The sequence below is a fragment of the Gorilla gorilla genome, chromosome 13 (genome assembly GCF_029281585.2).
Source record: "Gorilla gorilla gorilla isolate KB3781 chromosome 13, NHGRI_mGorGor1-v2.1_pri, whole genome shotgun sequence".
Taxonomy (NCBI): domain Eukaryota; kingdom Metazoa; phylum Chordata; class Mammalia; order Primates; family Hominidae; genus Gorilla; species Gorilla gorilla.
In genome coordinates, this window is record NC_073237.2 from 123,234,358 (window position 1) to 123,255,563 (window position 21,206).

The following is a 21,206-nucleotide window of genomic DNA, read 5'->3' on the forward strand; positions in this document are numbered from 1 at the left end:
ACCGCCCTTCTCCCGCCAGCAGGGGGCGCCGAGGAGAGCGCGGGCTGAAGGCAGAGCCGACGCCGCTTCCCGGAGTCGGAACTCCGGGGTCCAGACCAAGGCTGTCGCTAGCCCGCGGCGAGGCTCTGGGACGACAACCGGGCGGGACTCAGGACCCCGGGCCCTGGCTAGAGGTCCGCCGCGCAACGCCGCCACCCGGGTTGGCGCCTGCCCGGAAGCGCGGGCGCCCAGGGGGCGGGGCCGGGAAGCGCTTCCGGGGGCGGGGGGCGCGGGCTGGGGCGGCAGCCGGAGCGGCGGGGACGGGCCTGGCGCCGGCGGCGGCGGAGGGGGCGCCGCGGGCGGGCGATGTGAGCGCGGCGCTCTGGGCAGGTGAGGCACGCTGGCCGGGGGCGGCGAGCAGCGGGCTAGGCGCGGGCGGGGCAGGCGGGGCGGGGAGCAGTCCCCGGGCCGCTGTCCGGCTCCCTCTGGGCGCGGCGGGGCGGGAGCCTCCGCGCCTGGTCAGTCCCGCGGGCAGGCGGCCGGCGCGGGCGGGAGCCGAGGCCGGGCGGGGTCCGGAGGCCCCGGGCACCTGCTGGGGTCAGGCGCGCGCCCCCGAGGGGCCAGCTGTGCTCGGTCCTGGAGTCCCCGCGCCGCTGGCCCGGCTGAGGGTCGCGCTCGGGCAGCTGCCCTGGGCTCCCAGCCTCCGCCCGGGGCGTCTCGGGATCCCCAGCTTCCGGGCCCCTAGCCCTGGGGGCGCTCCCTTTTGTACGGGGAGGGAGGGCAGATGGTTGAGTTCCCTGGAGAGCCGGCCGGGCCAGGGGTCGGCCCTTCGGGTGGCTGCCACGGAGCCGCTGCCTCACGCCACCGTCTTCCTCCAGGTAAACAGGCGGCGGCGACGGGCTGCGCTTGGCCCCAGACGTCTCCGTGGTCATTCGCGCTCAGTTGGTCCTGCCATTGCGGAGGGCTGGGCTGGGGCTGACCGGGGTTGTAAACAGTGCCCTTCTAGGCCAAGTGGCTGTGCTTTCAGGGCGGCACTCGTCTGGGAGTCTCTGTCTTGAGGCCTTCCGCAAGCCCCTTCCATGCTAGGACTCAGTTTCCCCATGTGATCATTGAGGGTTTCATTTAACTCTCTAAGAAGCCTTCTGGCTCTGCCATTCCGTGTATGTCTCAAATTGGAAGGGCTGTCCCTGATTCAAGATACTGGGCAGTTTCGCTGAAGACTTTGTCAGTGTGGACTTTTTAAGCCACTTACTGCATTTTGTTTCAGACAGGCTTTAAAATGATTTCAAGAAGCGTTTTCTAAACCTCACCTTAATCCTCATTCATCCCTTGCTTTTGTCCCTAGTAGTAGTTAATCACATTCTGCCGAGTTTTTGCATGCAGAATTTTTTGTTGTTTATATTTGCCCATTTTCTCTTTGTTCCCTAGTCCAGGCCCTCTTTGCTTCACATCTGGATTATTGCAACAGCGTCTAAGCTGGTCGCTGACTCCAGAGGTTCCCCCCTCCCCCATCCTTCCTTTATGCTAAAGCCAAACTTACTATAGGAAGTCAAAAAATAGTTGAGTGCTTGCTTGCTTATTAAATGGCAAGATGCTGTTCCATGTGGTGGGAAAGTAGTAGAAGGCACACTTACAGTCTCCAAGCAGCTTTACACAGGGTGCTGAGACATTACTTATGAAAAGGTAATTTTGATGATACAAGGCTGTGTGCTGTAGAATTAAGAAGGAGAGATGGAGGTCACTGTAGGCCGAGTGGTTAGGGAGGGTTTAGTGAGGGGGCGGGATTTGAGCCGGGTGTTAAAGGATGAGTAGCATTCAGATAGGAAAAGAGGAATCAGGCCCAGTGATCCTATGGAGTTAGTGAATAGACCAGTCTCCTGGCAGAGAAGGGTTCATATAGGAGGGAAGTAGGAGGAGAGGTGGGCCGCGGCTAGTTCCTCAACTCAAACACTAGGTCAAAGTTGAAACTACTGAAGGCATTGGTGAAGAAGCTAGAGGCCAGGAGATCAGTTAAGAGGCCACGGCAGTTATACCACTGTTCAAAAGCTGAGTAGTGGCCTCTTGCCCGCCACGGTATGTCCAGCCACCGCCCACCCTGTCTTTTCAAGACTCTCCGTGGTTTGGCCCCACCCCACCTACCTGAACCTTATTCTCTGCTTCTCCAAGTCTGTCCCCTGCAGAACTGAGTTAGTTACGGCTTCTTGGGTTTTGCTTCTGTTGTTCCCCCTTCTGAAGCACTGGCCTCCTTTTTCTTTTCTGTGCAAATTCTCCATTTCACTTCCTTCAAGCCCCTGCTGCAGATATACTTCCTCCAGAGGGTGTTCCCTGACTTCCCTGCCCCCATGGCTTTGTGGCACTCGGATTCAGCACTTGTTCCTTGGCTGTTGAACTTGTTCTTGTCCCAACTGGAGTGGGAGTTTTTTTAAGGGCATTGTGTCTTAATACTCCTCTCGGAGACCTTATAGTATCTAATACTGGGGCTGGACTTCTATAATAGGTACTCAGATACTTCCTGATTTTTGTTGGTAAACAGCTTTTTGTTTTGTTTTGTAATTTGCCTTTTTTTTTTTTTAAGGAGAATCTGTTTTTATCAGCTTTCTGTGTCATAGATAAGTGATATGTAATGCTGCCATTCAACGTGGATGTTTTCAGCTTGCTCTCTTAGGGTGCAGAAAGCACAAAACGAATCTTTGAAACTTTAAAACGTTTCCCTCTGATCATGGGAAAAGGTAAAAGTCATGTGATTCTTCATTCGGAGGCTGTGGGGAAAGAACAGCAGCTTTGGAATCAGACACCTGGGTTTGAATCCTAGCAAGTCTGCTTACCAGCTCTGTGAAGTTGAGCAATTTATCTAATGCCTCTGAGCCTCCGTTTCTTATTTGCAGTGTGGAGGATAATAAAATCCAAGGAACTGTAAACGAAAATGGAACGAAGTAGAAAAATGCGCAGCACCTAGTAACTGCTTAGTACATTTTCATTATTGTTATTGTCATTATTGGGTGTACATTTATCAAGGTGGAGAAATGATAAGCTGCTGAACTGTGTACCTACTGAGTTTTGGATTTCTGCACCTCTGTGTCCCCCCACTTTTGCCTTCCATTTGAAGCACTTGTCTAAAATGTCAGTACCATGAATCTAGTTACCTTTTATTCCCGTTAATGTTCATGTTACTTTAGTTTAAATTCTGCTTAATGTTTTTCAAACTTCTTAATTGTGTCTATTTAATGTTTTGTAGCTGACAAACTGCTGAATTTAGCTTAGTGAAGGTCATCAACTGAACGCAGTTAAATTTCTAATGGTTATTTTCTGGTTGATGTTGATGGCAAGGAAAACCTCATGGAAGAATGCAAGTCAAGGTGAGCTTTTCTAATCCTTTTGTCATAAGAGGCAGGACTTAATGTATTTTCTAGGGCCAGTGCCCCTGAAATGCTAGCCAGCAGTAAGCAGATAAGATGCTGTGCCTTACTATTTTTTAGTTATTTGCCTTAAGAAAGCTTATTTTATCTGAAACAAATCCTCTCAATTAATGATTAAAATATGAAACATCTTTTTGCCTACTTCACTGACAGAAGTAAAAATAATGGACATTTTGCAAAGAAATGACTGCAAACCACTTGAAGTACAACATATTGTGACCCCTTAATCATCACAGTGTCAGACCCAGCCTGACTTTGTCTGTGTGGCGGAACATCCTTAAATGAGAATTCTCTTTCTACTCGGAGTTGATCAGTAAGAATCCAGCACCAATAAAAATCCTGCATCTCACCAGTATGCCTGGATTAAAATCTTACTCTTATAAGAGAGAAGAGTTCTGAGTCTGAGACTGACAAATCTAGGTCCAAATCCTGGCTCAGCCAGTCATTAGCTGAGTGACCTTGGGTAAGTTTCTCAGCCTCTCTGGGTTTGCTTCCTCGTCTGTAGAATGGGGATAACTGCAGCCTCTTAGTGTTGTGTAAGAGCTTACTTACCATACTGTACACAGTAGGAGCCTACTGACCGTTAGTCCTTGTCATTGCTAGTAAAATTAAAGAGGCCATTCCTCTCCTGCTTGGAAAGCTCAGAAGAAGCTTCTGATGATGTTTTGCATTGACTAAAAGATAAATCGCACCCTCTTGGAATTAGTGTATCTGAGCAGACCTGGAGAATGTTAACGCCTTGGTAGGAAATGTAACAGTTTGGATAAAAATGTTCTTTCAGGCTCACATGAATTAATGCAGTAAGAACTCTAAACTTGTTTTCTTTTAAATTAGGATGAGTGCTTCATGAATATCCATCACAGAATGCCATTTTATTTATTTTTTTTTCTTGCATTGGGTTTCAGTAGCACCAGAATGTTTCACACAGCCCTGGTGTTATTTGACTGCTGCTTTCTAAAAGATTAGATGGTAGCTCATGACAGCTCAATTTTGGTTTTAATCTAGACCCAGGCAGAAATACCTAGAAAAGTTATTTTTATATAATTGTTACTTCTGTTACCATGCCTTTTGTCTGCGGTGCTTCAATCTGTGGTCTTTTTAATGACTTTGTATGAAAATGAAAATTAGGGATCTTCAGGTTTCCAGTGCCTGCCAGAGAAAGCCTAGTTTGAGCTGTGTCTCAGGTATCAGCAAATGACTGAAGCCAGCAGGTGCAAATCTGGGTTTGGAATCATGAGCATCTTGATTGAGAATAATGGGTACCTCCTGGTGCCTTAAACAACTTCCAAATTTGTAACTTTCCTTTCTTTTCTTGGAAGTGTAACTGGATATTTTTAAACAAAGTGTAGCATCTTGTGGAGCAAATTAGACTGTTTATGGGTTAGGTTGGAATAAGCCACCTTGCTAGATTTTGCTGTGGGCAGAGACGATCCCGCATCTCTGGGGTCTCCAGAAGGAAAAGTTCAGAGCTGAGGGTGCGGCTGTAGTGGCAGTCCATGGATCTTGAGCCACCAGCTTGTTTTAGTTGACATGTACTGAGAGCCTCTCTGCCCCAGACACACTGCTGGGCTCTGGGCACACAGTCCCTTCCCTCGGAGAGCTCACCACCAGGAGTGGAAGCTCAGCAGTGAGGAGTCTCACAGAATCAGCACATTTCTAATTGTTCAGCTTTTACATTTTTACTTTTGTTCTGGTTGTTGATATGTGGAGACAGTTCCAAGGCTTTATCCAAGAAAGTTGTAGAGGAGATTTTAAGGCCCAGGTGGGTGTTTTGCCCAGATGGCATCTGAGAGTCTCTTCTTATTTTTAGGTTCTCTGCAGAATGGGTCAGCAGTGTGAGAGGATGTCATTAGTTTTCCATTGTTTCATTTCCTCACAGCTTAACAGAATACGTGGTGCAGAATTTTACTTAAAGATACTAGCCAATGGGGCTGGGCGCAGTAGCTCATTCCTGTAATCCCAGCACTTTGGGAGGCTGAGGCAGGCGGATCCCTTGAGGCCAGGAGTTCGAGACCAGACTGGTCAACATGGTAAAACCCTGTGTCTACTAAAAACACAAAAATTAGCTGAACGTGGTGGCACATGCCTGTAATCCCAGCTACTCAGGAGGCTGAGGCATGAGAATCACTTGAACCTGGGTGGCAGAGGTTACAGTGAGCCGAGATCGCACCACTGCACTCCAGCCTGGGCACAGAGCAAGACTCTGTCTCAAAACAAAACAAAAACAAAACTAGTCAGTGGAAAGGCTTGAGGAGAGGGCTAGGTGAGGATGTTACCCCTTTCATCAGGTGCTGTGTTTCCATTCCTCTTTTCTAGGAGCAAACGCCCTTTCTATTCTCAGCCTTCTCTTTTTTTTTTTTTCCCTCCCTGAGTAACCTCATTTTACCAAAACGATCCTCAGTCAGTACATGGTCACTCCCAAATCAGTATCTTCGGGTCTAATATTTCTCTCTAGCTCCAGCCCCATATTTCCCAAGACCCCGTGAAAAACCTGAGCCCAGCTTGTCCTGGCTGAGCTATGTGGCCTCCGAGTAGACACCATGCCTCAGTCTCCAGGTGCTGCCGCCAGAATTCTGTTTGAGTTCTCTGAGTATTCAAGGCCCTCCACCTTCTGACTGTGGCCTTCTCCTTCCATGGCCTTCCTTGTCCCTGAGCTGGGGCCACTGCATGCTGCCTGCTCTACCCCAGATGCTGTTTGCATTCCCCTGTGCCCTGTTCCTGCTTTTCCTTCTGTCTGGAGTGTTCTTTTTTTTCCCTTTGAAATGCAAGGCTCTGTTCAAAAATATCTTCCTCCATGAAGTTTTCCTTTGTTCTATTTTGATTTTTTAAAAATCTTTTTGGTCAAAAGTAATCAGCCTTGTATTGTTCCTTGTAGTTCTTTGTTTCTGCCTCTATAACTGTCTGCTTGATGTAATAGTTATCCATTTGCAGCCCATCTTTCTCCTCTAGATTCCTTGGTTTAAAAAATTATATATTTGTAGGTACTGACCTACATGTCTTAAAAAAAAAATTTTAGTGAGAATAATAGTTATGTGATTTTTTAAATGCAAAGGTATAAAATAAAGTCTGTTTCCCTTCCCTCTCCTTAGTCCTTCCCCACAGTGACCACCATTAATAGTACCACATGGTTCCTTCCAAAATGGATACAGCAAGCAACGTAATATAATTCCTTTACAAAATGTACATGAAGGGAATGACATGTATGCATACATATTAGTCTACATCTTGCTGTTTTTGGCTAAATCTTAGCACTCATTCCATATCAAAGCATACAGATCTACCTACTCTTCTTAATAGCTGCGTAGTATTTCATTGTTGATTATATTTTTTGAAACCAGTTTCCTTTGGGGGTTCCTTTTTTTTTTTTTTTTGCTATAGCAAAGAAAAATTCTTAGTGGTCGTTCTCATATGTCTCTCTTACACTTTTGTAGGTCCTATATATTAGTAGGCTTAATTCCTCCCTGTTATTTGTGGACCAAAAGGTAGATGCCTTTTACATTTTGATAGATATTACCAAATTATTCATTCCTCAGGACTACACTTGCCAGCTCTTTTTTTTTTTTTTTTTTTTTTTTTTTTTTTTTTATTGATCATTCTTGGGTGTTTCTCGCAGAGGGGGATTTGGTAGGGTTACAGGACAATAGTGGAGGGAAGATCAGCAGATAAGCAAGTGAACAAAGTTCTCTGGTTTCCCTAGGCAGAGGACCCTGCGGCCTTCCGCAGTGTTTGTGTCCCTGGGTACTTGAGATTAGGGAGTGGTGATGGCTCTTAACGAGCATGCTGCCTTCAAGCAACTGTTTAACAAAGCACATCTTGCACCGCCCTTAATCCATTCAACCCTGAGTGGATACAGCACATGTTTCAGAGAGCACAGGGTTGGGGGTAGGGTCACAGATCAACAGGATCCCAAGGCAGAAGAATTTTTTCTTAGTACAGAACAAAATGAAAAGTCTCCCATGTCTACCTCTTTCTACACAGACACGGCAACCATCCGATTTCTCAATCTTTTCCCCACCTTTCCCCCCTTTCCATTCCACAAAACCGCCATTGTCATCATGACCCGTTCTCAATGAGCTGTTGGGTACACCTCCAAGCCGGGGTGGTGGCCGGGCAGAGGGGCTCCTCACTTCCCAGTAGGGGCGGCCGGGCAGAGGCGCCCCTCACCTCCCGGATGGGGCGGCTGGCCAGGCGGGGGGCCGAACCCCCACCTCCCTCCCGGACAGGGCGGCAGGCTGGGCAGTGGGCTGACCCCCCCACCTCCCTCCCGGACGGGGCGGCTGGCCAGGCGGGGGGCTGACCCCCCACCTCCCTCCCGGACAGGGTGGCAGGCTGGGCGGTGGGCTGACCCCCCCACCTCCCTCCCGGACGGGGCGGCTGGCCGGGCTGAGGGGCTCCTCACTTCCCAGTAGGGGCGGCCGGGCAGAGGCGCCCCTCACCTCCCGTACGGGGCGGCTTGCTTGGCGGGGGGCTGACCCCCCCACCTCCCTCCCGGACGGGGCGGCTGGCCGGGCGGGGGGGGCTCCTCACTTCCCAGTAGGGGCGGCCGGGCAGAGGTGCCCCTCACCTCCCGGACGGGGCGGCTGGCCAGGCGGGGGGTTGACCCCCCCACCTCCCTTCCGGACGGGGTGGCTGGCCGGGCGGGGGGCTGACCCCCCCACCTCCCTCCCGGACAGAGCGGCTGGCCGGGCAGAGGGGCTTCTCACTTCCCAGTAGGGGCGGCCGGGCAGAGGCGCCCCTCACCTCTCGGACCAGGTGGCCAGCCAGGCGGGGGGCCGAACCCCCACCTCCCTCCTGGACAGGGCGGCAGGCTGGGCGGTGGGCTAACCCCCCCACCTCCCTTCCGGACGGGGCGGCTCGCCGGGCGGGGGGCTGGCCCCCCCACCTCCCTCCCGGACGGGGCGGCTGGCCGGGCGGGGGACTGACCCCCCCCCCACCTCCCTCCTGGACGGGTTGGCTGGCCCGGCGGGGGGCTGACCCCCCCACCTCCCTCCCGGACAGGGTGGCAGGCTGGGCGGTGGGCTGACCCCCCCACCTCCCTCCCGGACGGGGCGGCTGGCCGGGCTGAGGGGCTCCTCACTTCCCAGTAGGGGCGGCCGGGCAGAGGTGCCCCTCACCTCCCGGACGGGGCGGCTGGCCAGGCGGGGGGTTGACCCCCCCACCTCCCTTCCGGATGGGGTGGCTGGCCGGGCGGGGGGCTGACCCCCCCACCTCCCTTCCGGACGGGGCGGCTGGCCGGGCAGAGGGGCTCCTCACTTCCCAGTAGGGGCGGCCGGGCAGAGGCGCCCCTCACCTCTCGGACCGGGTGGCCGGCCAGGCGGGGGGCCGAACCCCCACCTCCCTCCTGGACAGGGCGGCAGGCTGGGCGGTGGGCTAACCCCCCCACCTCCCTTCCGGACGGGGCGGCTCGCCGGGCGGGGGGCTGGCCCCCCCACCTCCCTCCCGGACGGGGCGGCTGGCCGGGCGGGGGACTGACCCCCCCCACCTCCCTCCTGGACGGGTTGGCTGGCCGGGCGGGGGGCTGACCCCCCCACCTCCCTCCCGGACGGAGCGGCTGGCCGGGCAGAGGGGCTCCTCACTTCCCAGTAGGGGTGGCCGGGCAGAGGCGCCCCTCACCTCCCGGACAGGGTGGCTGGCCGGGCGGGGGGCTGATCCCTCCACCTCCCTCCCAGACGAGGTGGCTGCCGGGCGGAGACGCTCCTCACTTCCCAGACGGGGTGGCTGCTGGGCGGAGGGGCTCCTCACTTCTCGGGCGGGGTGGCTGCCGGGCGGAGGGGCTCCTCACTTCTCAGACGGGGCGGTTGCCAGGCAGCGGGTCTCCTCACTTCTCAGACGGGGCGGCCGGGCAGAGACGCTCCTCACATCCCGGACTGGGCGGCAGGGCAGAGGTGCTCCCCACATCTCAGACGATGGGCGGCCGGGCAGAGAGGCTCCTCACTTCCCAGATGTGATGGCGGCTGGGAAGAGGCGCTCCTTGTTTCCTAGATGGGATGGCGGCCGGGCAGAGACGCTCCTCACTTTCCAGACTGGGCAGCCAGGCAGAGGGGCTCCTCACATCCCGGACGATGGGCGGCCAGGCGGAGACGCTCCTCACTTCCCAGACGGGGCGGCAGCCGGGCAGAGGCTGCAATCTCGGCACTTTGGGAGGCCAAGGCAGGCGGCTGGGAGGTGGTTGTAGTGGGCCAAGATCACGCCACTGCACTCCAGCCTGGGCACCATTGAGCACTGAGTTAACCAGACTCTGTCTGCAATCCCGGCACCTCGGGAGGCCGAGGCTGGCTGATCACTCGCGGTTAGGAGCTGGAGACCAGCCCGGCCAACACAGCGAAACCCCGTCTCCACCAAAAAAATACGAAAACCAGTCAGGCGGGGCGGTGCGCGCCTGCAATCGCAGGCACTCGGCAGGCTGAGGCAGGAGAATCAGGCAGGGAGGTTGCAGTGAGCTGAGATGGCAGCAGTACCGTCCAGCTTCGGCTCGGCATCAGAGGGAGACCGTGGAAAGAGGGGAGAGGGGAGAGGGGAGAGGGGAGAGGGGAGAGGGGAGAGGGGAGAGGGGAGAGGGGAGAGGGAGGCCAGCTCTTTTAAACTGTGTGCAAGGCTGATGGGTTAAAAATGATATCTCATTATTTTTTCTTTTTGTATTTCAAACGTCTTTAATCAGAAGTAAATTTTAGCATCTTTGCTTCTTTTTTTGTCATTTTTCTTTTTTTTTTTTTGAGCTGTTTGTATCCTTTGCCCATTCTCCCATAGGGGTTTTCTTTGTGTATGTCACCTAATTTGATTTATAAATTAAGGAATTTGGAAAGTAGTTCTTTGTCAAATATGCATATATTTTTCCTCAATATATCATTTATCTTTTGGCTTTTGGGGAAAAGGGGTATTTTTTTTGTCATGTACTTTTACGTTATCGAATGTATTTGTCTTTGCCTTTGTGGCGTCTGAGATTTATGTCATGCTTGGAAAGGCCTTTGTGTCAGTGTTATAAATAAATTCACCCATGTTGTCTTTCATTTTTTTTTTTTTTGGTGATAAGTCTTTTTAAAATACTGGCGTAGGAATAGAATGGCATTAAATGGAAAGTAATAAGATCCTCCATACATTCCTTGGTGCTTTATAAGAAATCGGTTGACATGTGACACCTTTGAAAATTCAAAGTAGCTGTGTTTGCCATTGGTGGGCCATGGTATTTTATGTGACCCTCTAATGTTACATATAAGGGCAGTTATTGCCTTTTTGCCTCTTTTACTAACTCAGTGAGGGTGGGGAGCTGAATGGAAGAGCAGGGGCTTGAGTTACTGGTTTCTGTTCACCCTTCTCAGCCTCAGCCGTGAATGTGACATGATGGTCGCTTGCTTTTCCTGTTTTTGTCGAGTGGCTTTTTGTTCTTAAGCCCCTTTGGGTAAAATGCGTTAACCTGGATTGGGGGGTGTCTCTCCCTTGTGTGTTGTTGCAGAGCAGCCTCTTGCTGTCCTGATGCATGGGCGCAGTGATGGATTCTGTAGCTTTTTTGAGTGGGATCTTGCGAAGATGTCAAGCAGCATTACTTACCAAGCCTGTCGTCATATGGTCTCGCATCAGACCTTAATTTTCTTTTCTGCGCATCCATGCCTGCTTATTTCCAGAGCCCCCGCTTTGGCTTTGGACTTCAGGTCTGTGGGAGGAGTGTCCCAGGATGGCTCGTGCGGTCATTTCCAGGCAGTGCCGCTCTCCCTGTGGCTTGTACCCACAGTGCCTCACTGTGTGAGTGGCCTCCTGCTCTGGTTGCCCAGCCGGCCATCACTCCACAGCGTGTGTTCATTTCTCCCAAAGCTGCTCGCCTTCAGCTGTGCTCACCTTTGCAGTGTGGCTTCCATGTCTGCCCTCCTCTGGTGCTTTCAGACTTGGCTTCGTCACTGCTTGGTCAGTCCTGGAGGGCCCCTCACAGTTTGCTGTTGCTTTCAGGGCGCCGGTCTCAATGCTGCTTTGAATTCTGTTGAACTTGGGCTGAACCCTGTGTCTTCTTGGCAGCATCTGCTCTCTGTGACTTTCACCTTCAAACACCAAAAGGACCGGTTTACTTGAGCCCTAGATCTGTGGTTTCTAATTAATTGAGGCTTTCGCATGTAAAGATAGCTTTTTATTTAAAGCAAGTAGAGTGAGGCAGGGTCCGGGGCTCTGAGGAGGAAAGGGGGATCAAAGCTGTGAATATGGAGGGCATGATACACGGTGGCTGCGGGACCCACCTGGAACATTCTTCTCCTCATAACCCTTCTGCCAGTGATTCTGGTCTAGAAAAGAGGGAGATTTTGCTCTACAAAGAGGGTGCTTCACTAAACTCCTACAGCTGAAATTGCTTGGTCACAGCGAATATGCAGATGTAATCTTGATGGATATTACTAAAATGCCCTCATTTGCCCTTCTCTATTCTGGGCAGCAATAGGGAGGATGTTTGCCCACCCCCACCCCCCACCCCATCTCCATCCCTTTTCTTGACGCTGTCCTAGGGCAGGAATGTAACACAGGTCCAGCTCGCTAGGGATAAGGGGTTGTTGTATAGGGACCTAGATACGCACACTTCAGAAGGGTCCTGCGAAAGTCAGCTGCTTGGATCCTTGGTTTCCTCATCTTTAAAATGGGAGCAATTGTACCTGCCTTAAGGGGCAGGTTGGGAGGATTCAGAGACATACTGCATCCTAAGCCTTACTTATGACATGCCTGGCATGTATCACACATTCAATGAAAGCTGGTCACGGATGATGATGGTGGTGGAGTGACTCTGCCAAGTAAAGGGGGAAGGCTGAGGGGTGTGGCAGCAGGGGCAGTCATCCCCTTTTACAGTAGCCCAGGCTGGTGTGGGGGCGGCTGGGTGCCTGGAAGTAGGAGAATGTCGGTCCTGCCCACATCAGAGGTGGTCCTTCCCAGAAGCTACCTGGGAGACCAGTGGTGGCCTTGTGTGGTCACGGCAGAGGCTGTGTGTGAGGTGAAAGCTATTCCACAGGTGTGAAATTATTCTCTTTCTTTGTAAGAAAGTAAGAATTTGGAAGTAAGAAATTAAAGAAATTGAAAGAGCAGAAAGATTGTCTTTCCATTGATTGAGTGAACAGAAGAGACCTGTGAAGAAGTTGAGGAGGTGACAATTTTGAACTTACCAAAAAACCATTTCAACAAAGTTCTATCCATGTGTATTTTTTAAAAGAAGTATTTCACATTCTTTTTCCAGAGTATAGTTTTTATAAACAAAAACAGAATTTTTGTTAAAATACGTATCGATACTGAAAATAAATCCAGCTTGTATGTGCTTGTTTTTTAAATTAAAATAATAGCAGTGTAAATGTCTAATTTGGGTGTGGTTTTTTTGCCTAGAATAATGTGACACAAACACCTATGATTAATCTCCTGAATTAAAGAGTTCTGGTTCTGATGGTTTTAGTGAGTGGAATAATCAAATTCATTATTGTTTTCTGAGGCAGCTGCAAACTTAATCTAAATGAAAAACTAATATAAATCACTACTCTGCATTATCAAAAATGAATTCCATTCCCGTCTCTCTCTGAGTGGGGAGGAATCTGCATTAAGCCTCTATCAAACTGCAAGACTGGGACTTGTATTCATCTTTGAATTCCCTTTGGTTTTCTGTATGTAAGAGATTGATATTGAGTGAATATTTCCTATAAATGTAGGAAAAATAATTTAAATTCCCAGTCAGTGTGCCATTTAGTGATTGCAATTAAATCTAATACTTGCAGCGCATGACAAAAGGCTAATTTCCTTAATTTGCGAAGAGCTCTGACAAATCAATAAAAAAGGCAAATAAGGGCAAAGGATATGAGTAGGCAGTTCAAAGACAAACTTAGACAAATTGCCATTAAACATGAGAAAAGATATCAACCTCATTTATAATTAAACAAATGCAGCCGGGCGCAGTGGCTCATGCCTGTAATCCCAGCACTTTGGGAGGCCGAGGTGGGTGGATCATCTGAGGTCAGGAGTTCAAGAACAGCCTGGCCAACACGGCGAAACCCCGTCTCTACTAAAAATACAAAAATTAGCCAAGCATGGTGGCTTGCACCTGTGGCCTGAGCTACTAGGGAGGCTGAGGCAGGAGAATCACTTGAGCCTGGAAGGCGGAGGTTGCCTTGAGTGGAGGTTGCACCACTGCACTCCAGCCTGGGCCACAGAGTGAGACTCTGTCTCAAAAAAAAAAAAAGCAGCACATCAAAACAATGAGGTACATCTTTCACCTATCAGTTTGGCTGAAAAAGTGAAAGGGTTCGATACCCATTGCTGGCCGCTATGGGGAAGGAGGCCCTTCCCTGTGAACAGATAATTGCTGCTATCTCTTAGAGGGTAATTTGGCATTATCAACTGAAACGAAAAATTTACCACAATTCTGCTAGAAGTTGAGGCTACAGATTTACTTACATAAGAAAGCCAAGATGTAAGTGAGGGGTGTGTGTGTGTGTGTGTGTGTGTGTGTGGAGTGGGGGTGGCATTCTGTGTTTGTAATGGCTTTCTTAGTATCAACTGGGAACTGGTTAAGTACGTTGTGATATAGCCATCCATGGAATACTATGAAGCTAGAAAAAAATAGGTCAGTGTGTATGTGCTGCTATGGAAAGATTTTTTTTCTTTTCTTTTCTTTTTTTTTTTTTGAGATGGAGTCTCGCTCTGTCGCCAGGCTGGAGTGCAGTGGCGTGATCTCAGCTCACTGCAACCTCCCCCGCCCAGGTTCAAGCAATTCTCCTTCCTCAGCCTCCCGAGTAGCTGGAATTACAGGCGCGTGCCACCACACCCAGCTAATTTTTGTATTTTTAGTAATCTTGATCTCTTGACCATGTGATCCGCCCACCTCGGCCTCCCAAAGTGCTGAGATTACAGGCGGAAAGATTTTAAGCTATATTAAATAGATTTCTTTAAAGTAGGGTACAGAACAGTTTATGCTGATAGATGTTGAAAATTTTCTCTGAAAGAATACCCCAAAACTCCTACCAGTGATTATCTTTGGGAAGAGGGGCTGGGGGAAAGTTTTATTATTTCTGTTCTATGATCTGAAGTTCTACCATATGCATATATTTTATTTTAAAGATAAAATTAATTAAAAATTGGCCAGGTGCAGTAGCTCATGTCTGTAATTCCAGGACTTTGGGATGCTGAGGTGGGAGGATCCCTTGAGGCCAAGAATTCGAGACCAGCCTGGACAACATAGTGAGACCCTGTCTCTACAATTTTTTTTTTTTTTTGAAATGGAGATTCGCTCTTGTTGCCCAGGCTGGAGTACAATGGCACGATCTCGGCTCACTGCAACCTCCACCTCCCGGGTTCAAGCGATACTCAGCCTCCCGAGTAGCTGGGATTACAGACGCCCGCCACCATGCCCGCCTAATTTTTTTTTGTATTTTTAGTAGAGACGGGGTTTTGCCATGTTGGCCAGGCTGGTCTCGACCTCCCAACCTGAGGTGCTCCACCCGCCTCGGCCTCCCAGAGTGCTGGGATTACAGGCGCGAGCCACTGCGCCCGGCCTACAAAAAATTTTTTTAAAAGCTGGGCACGGTGGTGCGTGCCTATAGTCTATAGGGAGCTATAGCTATAGGGAGGATAGGGAGCCCAAGCTATAGGGAGGATAGCTTGGGCCTAGGAGGTTGAGGCTGCAGTGAGCCAAGATTTTGCCACTGTACTCCAGCCTGGGCGACAGAGTGAGATCCTGTCTCTAAGAAAATGTAATTCAAAATTTATCTAACTTAGGTGTAGGCCCACTGACATTCCACACAGGGGAGAAAATCAAGAGCTTCAAGAAACCAGTGAGTAGCCCATGTTGTAAAGCTGCTAGTACAGAGGGATAGAGGATCATATTTGAACTTGAATTGTGCCTACGTAAGAGGCTCTGACCTCTATCCTGGGATCACTGGACCTGATAAATCCACACATGGAGTGTAGAACTTGTGATCGATGATGAGTTTCTCTTCCTTTAGTCTGGTCATATGGCTCAGACTGAAATTAACTGTAAGTTCACTATGTGCCAGTCATTTAGAAGCTTCTTGTTTAAGAGTGTGGCTTGTTAGCAGCTCTAGGGGGGAATCTTTGAATCTCATTGTCACTGTGGAAAGGAAGTGTTAATGTAAGGGAGAGGAGAGCAAAGCACTTCCTTTCTCATATTGCAGAAAAATGGAATCCCACTCTTAGGTGTTAATCATGGCGTTCCGTTTTTCTCAGTGATTATCTTTCAAGTGTAGTTCTCCACCTTTCTTCTGAGAAGTAGATAAGAAAAAAACACACAGAGGAGGGGGAAGCCTCATTGGGAAGCCGCTTTCAGTTGTACATTCTATTTCAGAAATGCTCTGTTGCATTCCTTTCTGTACTGGTTTTTGCCCTGCAGTCCACACCTTTAAAAAGCCTGAACCCACCTTCCTTTTGTCCTTGCATTCCAAAAGTCACTATTTACACACCCCATGTCATGAGAATGCTATGATGAGTAGGTAACATTTGCCTATTTGTTAGGTGCCAGCTGAGTTGCATTTTTATAAGTTTTGCCAATTTGAGAAAGAAGTATTTTGTCTCATGTTTATGCATTTATTTATTTTTGAGACAATGTCTCACTCTGTCACCCAGGCTGGAGGGTAGTGGCACAATCTCAGCTCATTGTAACCTTGACCTCCAGGACTCAAGCCATGCTCCCACCTCAGCCCCCCGAGTACCTGGGACTACAGGCGCCCACCATCTTGCCTGACTAATTTTTGTATTTTTAGTAGAGACAGGGTTTCACCATGTTGGCCAGGCTGGTCTCGAACTCCTGAGCTCAAACGATATGCCTAACTAACTCGGCCTCCCAAAGTGCTGGGATTACAGGCATGAACCACCGTGCCTGGCCTCATATTGATGTTTGTTTACTGATGAAGTTGTTAAGCATTTTTTTTCTTTTCTGTTTTTGAGACGGAGTCTTGCTCTGTCGCCCAGGCTGGAGTGCAATGGCGCGATCTCGGCTCACTGCAACCTCCGCCTCCCGGGTTCAAGCGATTCTCCTGCCTTGGCCTCCCGAGTAGCTGGAATTACAGGCTCCCGCCACCACGCCCAGCTAATTTTTGTATTTTTAGTAGAGACAGGGTTGCACCAGGTCGGTCAGGCTGTTCTGGAACTCCTGACCGCAGGTGATTTCACCTGCCTCAGCCTCCCAAAGTGCTGAGATTACAGGTGTGAGCCACTGTGCCTGGCCTAAGCATTTTTTCTCTACATGTAAAGGCTATTTTTATTTCTTTTTGAAAGCCTCTGTTCATACATAGTCGCGTTTTTCAGTTGTTACATTTGGCTTTTATTGATTTGTGAGAGACTCTGCTGTGTATGTTCTTTTTTTTTTTTTTTTTTTTTTTTTTTTGAGACAGAGTCTTGCTGTCTCCTAGGCTGGAGTGCAGTGGTGCGATCTTGGCTCACTGCAAGCTCCGTCCTCCAGGTTCACGCCATTCTCCTGCCTCAGTCTCCCGAGTAGCTGGGACTACAGGCGCCCGCCACCATGCCCGGCTAATTTTTTTTTTTTTTTTGTATTTTTAGTAGAGACGGGGTTTCACCGTGTTCGCCAGGATGATCTCAATCTCCTGACCTGGTGATCTGCCCGCCCCGGCCTCCCAAAGTGCTGGGATTACAGGCGTGAGCCACCGCGCCCGGCCTCTGCTATGTATGTTCTGAGTATTTTTTATTGTTTTCTACCTCGGTGTTTTGTTTTGTTTTGTTTTGTTTTGTTTTTTGCTGAAAAGTATTTTTTAGATATATAAAAGTTGTATTTCTTCTGTAGTTAAACCTGCGTTTCTTCTGGTATCTTTGTGTGCTTAGAAAAACCTCTAGAGGTTATTTTGGGGTATGCTGTGAAGAAGGATCTAAATTTATTATTAATTCAAATTCTCTAAGCAGCATCTATTTCAGTAATTCTCCCCTTTTTACTTACTTGAAATGGCCCGTGAGGCCATCTCAGTCTGATTTCTACCTTGACAATCTCACGTGGCTTCTGTCCTGCCCCTTGCGCCTTGTTCCAGCTGTGCGCACACTTCCAGCACGTCCTTCCTCCCCAACCCTTTGTACGTGTGATTCCTTCTGTCTGGACAGTTTCCCTGCAGCACCCCGATACCCACATGTATCTGACTAACCTTTACTTGTCCTTTAGTTCTTATTTAAAATAGCAGTTGTTCACATAGGCTTCTCTGACCACTCCCCCATCGTGAAAGATCTCATAGCTTTTATCATGGTTTATGATGAGAGAATTAAAACTTATGGATCCCTAGTGCCTGACACTTAATACATACTTAGCCGATGAATTATAGCCCAATCACACATTTTGACATCTATAAGTTTGGTTGTATTTGTCTATTTCTAAAATTTCTTTAGTATTCTAGATCTGCACTATCCAGTTTGGTGGCCGCTGACCACAGGCGACTATTGAGCGCATGGAATGTGGTTAGTCCAAACCGAGCCATGCTGTGTGTAAAATACACATCAGATTTCAGAGACTTAGTGTGAAAATAATGTAAAATGTCTCAACTTTCTGATATTGATTACGTGCTGCAGTGATGTATTGGGTTATATAAAATATTACTACAATTTATTTTTTTAACTTTTAAAAAATGTAGCTACTAGAAAGCACTAAATTACACATGCAGTGTCTTATATTTATGTTGGACCACAATGTTCTAGATGAATTTTAAAATCATTTTTTCGGGTTTCTAAGAAAAGATTTCATCAGGCTATGTTATATTTATAAATTAATTTTGGGGGAGAGTGTCTCTCTTCACAGTATTGAATCATCCTGCCAGAAGCATGTTCTCTCTCTTCATTTATACAGGCTTTTGTCCATATTAAAATGAGTTGTATTTTTCTTGTTGACCCTGTTTTTTGCTTATCTTCCCCCACCCCTAGGTATTTTCTGGTTCCTGTTGCTATATTGTTGGTTGCACCTTATTGTCATTATCTTACCTGTTTTTATGTATAATTTTTTGAAACCCTCTACTTAGTAGATGCCTATTCTGACATTTTCCAAGTGATTCTCTTGGGTTTTCTCTGTAAATAATCTGCATATTATATCTGCATGTAATAGTAATTTTATTTCTTTTTTAATGGCTACTTGCCTTAATGTTACTTTGGCTAGAAGTTCTAAAATAATGTTAAGTGAGAGTCGTGATGGCAGATAACCTTGTATATCTTCCCAGGCACTGATGGGAATGACTGTACTAAAGTTTTACCAAAGTGTGCTCCAGGGAACACTCATTCTTGGGAATATTAATATGTGTACCTTGAGAGAACAGTTCCACCATTAAATGAGTTTGCGAACTGCTGAGTTAAGCAGGATTCTTGTCCGCAGGACTTTTCTGATGGGATATTATGCTAATGTGTGTTTTAATCCCTAGGAGGTGAGGATATTGGGGCTAGCTATTGGGCTTGGGTTCTACTAAATGCATTTTGGGAAATGCAGACATCATGTTTCCTTTTTTTTTTTCCTTCCTTCCTTCCCCCCTTCCCCTCTTCCCCCCTTCCCCCTTCCCCGTTCCCCCCTTTCCCCCTTCCCCCCTTCCCCTTCCTTCCTTCTTTTCCCTGTTAAGTATACCAACATATGCAGTGTTTCCTTTTTAAGGATGATGTTGCTATTGGTTTGTAGTAGATACACTTTATTGTATTAAGAAAGTATTGTTCTGTTTCTAGCCTATTGAGTATTTTTGCCTTACTCTGAAAGGGCATTTAACTTTTTCTCACATGCATTTTTGACATAGTATTGATTTGGTCATATGGGTTTTCTCCTGTACTTATTGATGTTGCAAATTATATTCATCTATTTATTTCTGAAGATGTAGACATCCTTACATTTGTGAAGCAGCTGTTCTTGGTCATAATATATTATTTTAATAGGTTGTATTTGCTAGCATTTCTGTTAGGACTTTAAAATCTATTTATTTAGATGAAGTAGACAGTTTTCTTCTTTCTGCTATTTGTCATCTTCTGGTATCAGATTTGTGCCATATGAACTGAGATGCTTTAAATGTTTTTACATGCATCTAGAACAGTGTGAACGGCCTGAAGATCATTTGTGCCTTGGCACTTCTGTTTCTTATTTAGTTCTGCCAATTTATGTTATCCTAAAAATATGTTCATTTCATACAGATTTCAAATTGATTTCAATCATAAATCTAGGATAAATAAGGGCACAGTATTCCTCTTCGACTAAAATGTTTTAACTCAAATTTCGATGTGATAAAAAAAAATTCGGACATGATCTAGGCACATTTAACTGATCCTTTCCTGTGAGAGCCTTAGATTTAGTTGCACGTTATCTTGTCTTAAAATTTAAAAATTCCATCTGTGATTATGTGCTGTTTTTCTGTATTAGTTATTTTCCTACTGTCTTTGGGCATCATTTGTTTTTCCTTTTCTGACCTCCTGAGTTCAGTCATTTCACTTGTTTTTAGTATTTATTGTTTAATGGTAAAAACTCTTAAGGCACTGACTTTTCCTGTTACAGCTTTTTGTTGTTGTTGTTGTTGTTTTTCAAAACTCCCAACATTTCATTTTGAAAAACCTCAAACAGAAAAGGTGAGAAAATTTCACAATAAGTGCCCAGATATCCACCATGTAGACTCTACAATTGTTAACATTTTACTGTGTTTGCTTTATCACATATCTGTCCATCTCTTTTTTGGAGATACATTCTCAAGTAAGTTGAAGACATGAGTAAACTTCACTCCTAAACCCAGATTTTACGTGTTTTCTCATTGTCTAAGTAGTTTTATTCCATTTAGATTTTTTTCTGATCTAATACTTAGGAGGTGTTTACATTTCTGTTGGTCAGGTTTTAAAATATAATTGTTAGATCTGGTTTTGTTGTGTTTCTGTCAGAGGATGGAGCCGGGGCTATATATACTTAAGTAGTTCTGAGCAGTCTGGTGCTGCAGATTTTAGGCCACAGGAAGGAAACCTGTTGTAGGTGTGCCGCAGCTGTGAGCGCTAGTAGAAGGTGATTCCTTTTGATGTGTCCATCACCCTTTCACTCCTGTTGTCTAAAATAACTACTGTTTAAAAACACTGTCTTGGCAGAGCGCGGTGGCTCACGCCTGTTATCTCAGCACTTTGGGAGGCCGTGGCAGGCAGATCACTTGAGGTCAGGAGTTCGAGACCAGCCTGGCTAACATGGTGAAACCCCATCTCTACTGAAAATACAAAAACTAGCTGGGTGTGGTGGTGCACGCCTGTAGTCCAGCTACTCAGGAGGCTGAGGCAGGAGGATCACTTGAACCCAGGAGGCAGATGTTGCAGTGAGCCAAGATCATGCCATTGCACTCCGGACGACAGAGCGAGACTCCATCTGTAAAAATAAAATAAAAATAAATAAAATAAAATATTGTCTAAAATAACTCTTCACTGGTCGGGTGTGGCAGCTCACACTTGCAATCCTAGCACTTTGGGAAGCTGAGGTGGGAGGATCACAAGCTCAGGAGTTCAAGACCAGCCTGGGCAACATAATGAGACCTCATCTCTAATAAAAAATAGTAATAATAGGCCGGTGTGGTGACTCTTGCCTGTAATACCAGGACTTTGGGAGGCCAAGGGGAGCAGATCACCTGAGGTCAGGAGTTCGAGACCAGCCTGGACAACATGGTGAAATCCCGTCTCTTCTAAAAATACAAAAAGTAACTGGGCATGGTAGCGCATGCCTGTAATCCCAGCTATTCGGGAGGCTGAGGCATGAGAATTGCTTGAACCTAGGAGGCGGAGGTTTCAGTGAGCCGAGATCACGCCACTGCACTCCAGCCTGTGCAGCAGAGCAAGATTCTGTCTCAAAAAAAAAAAAGTAATAATAACTCTTCACTG

The 21,206-nt window shown here is 47.8% G+C and overlaps 1 protein-coding gene across 2 annotated transcripts in view; it reads left to right on the forward strand.

Annotated features, from left to right (window-relative positions):
* The first annotated feature begins 268 nt into the window (after window positions 1-268).
* Window positions 269-21,206, forward strand: part of ZBTB34 (zinc finger and BTB domain containing 34) — a 28,310-nt gene continuing 7,372 nt past the window's right edge. Inside the window, exons 1-2 of one of the 2 annotated variants that reach the window (XM_019034256.3) lie at window positions 269-369; window positions 3,215-3,335. In XM_019034256.3, the coding sequence (XP_018889801.1) occupies window positions 3,316-3,335 (20 nt within the window). In that variant the 5' untranslated portion in view covers window positions 269-369; window positions 3,215-3,315. The remainder of the gene's footprint in view (window positions 370-3,214; window positions 3,336-21,206) is intronic. The other variant, XM_004048619.5, reaches the window with a different exon arrangement.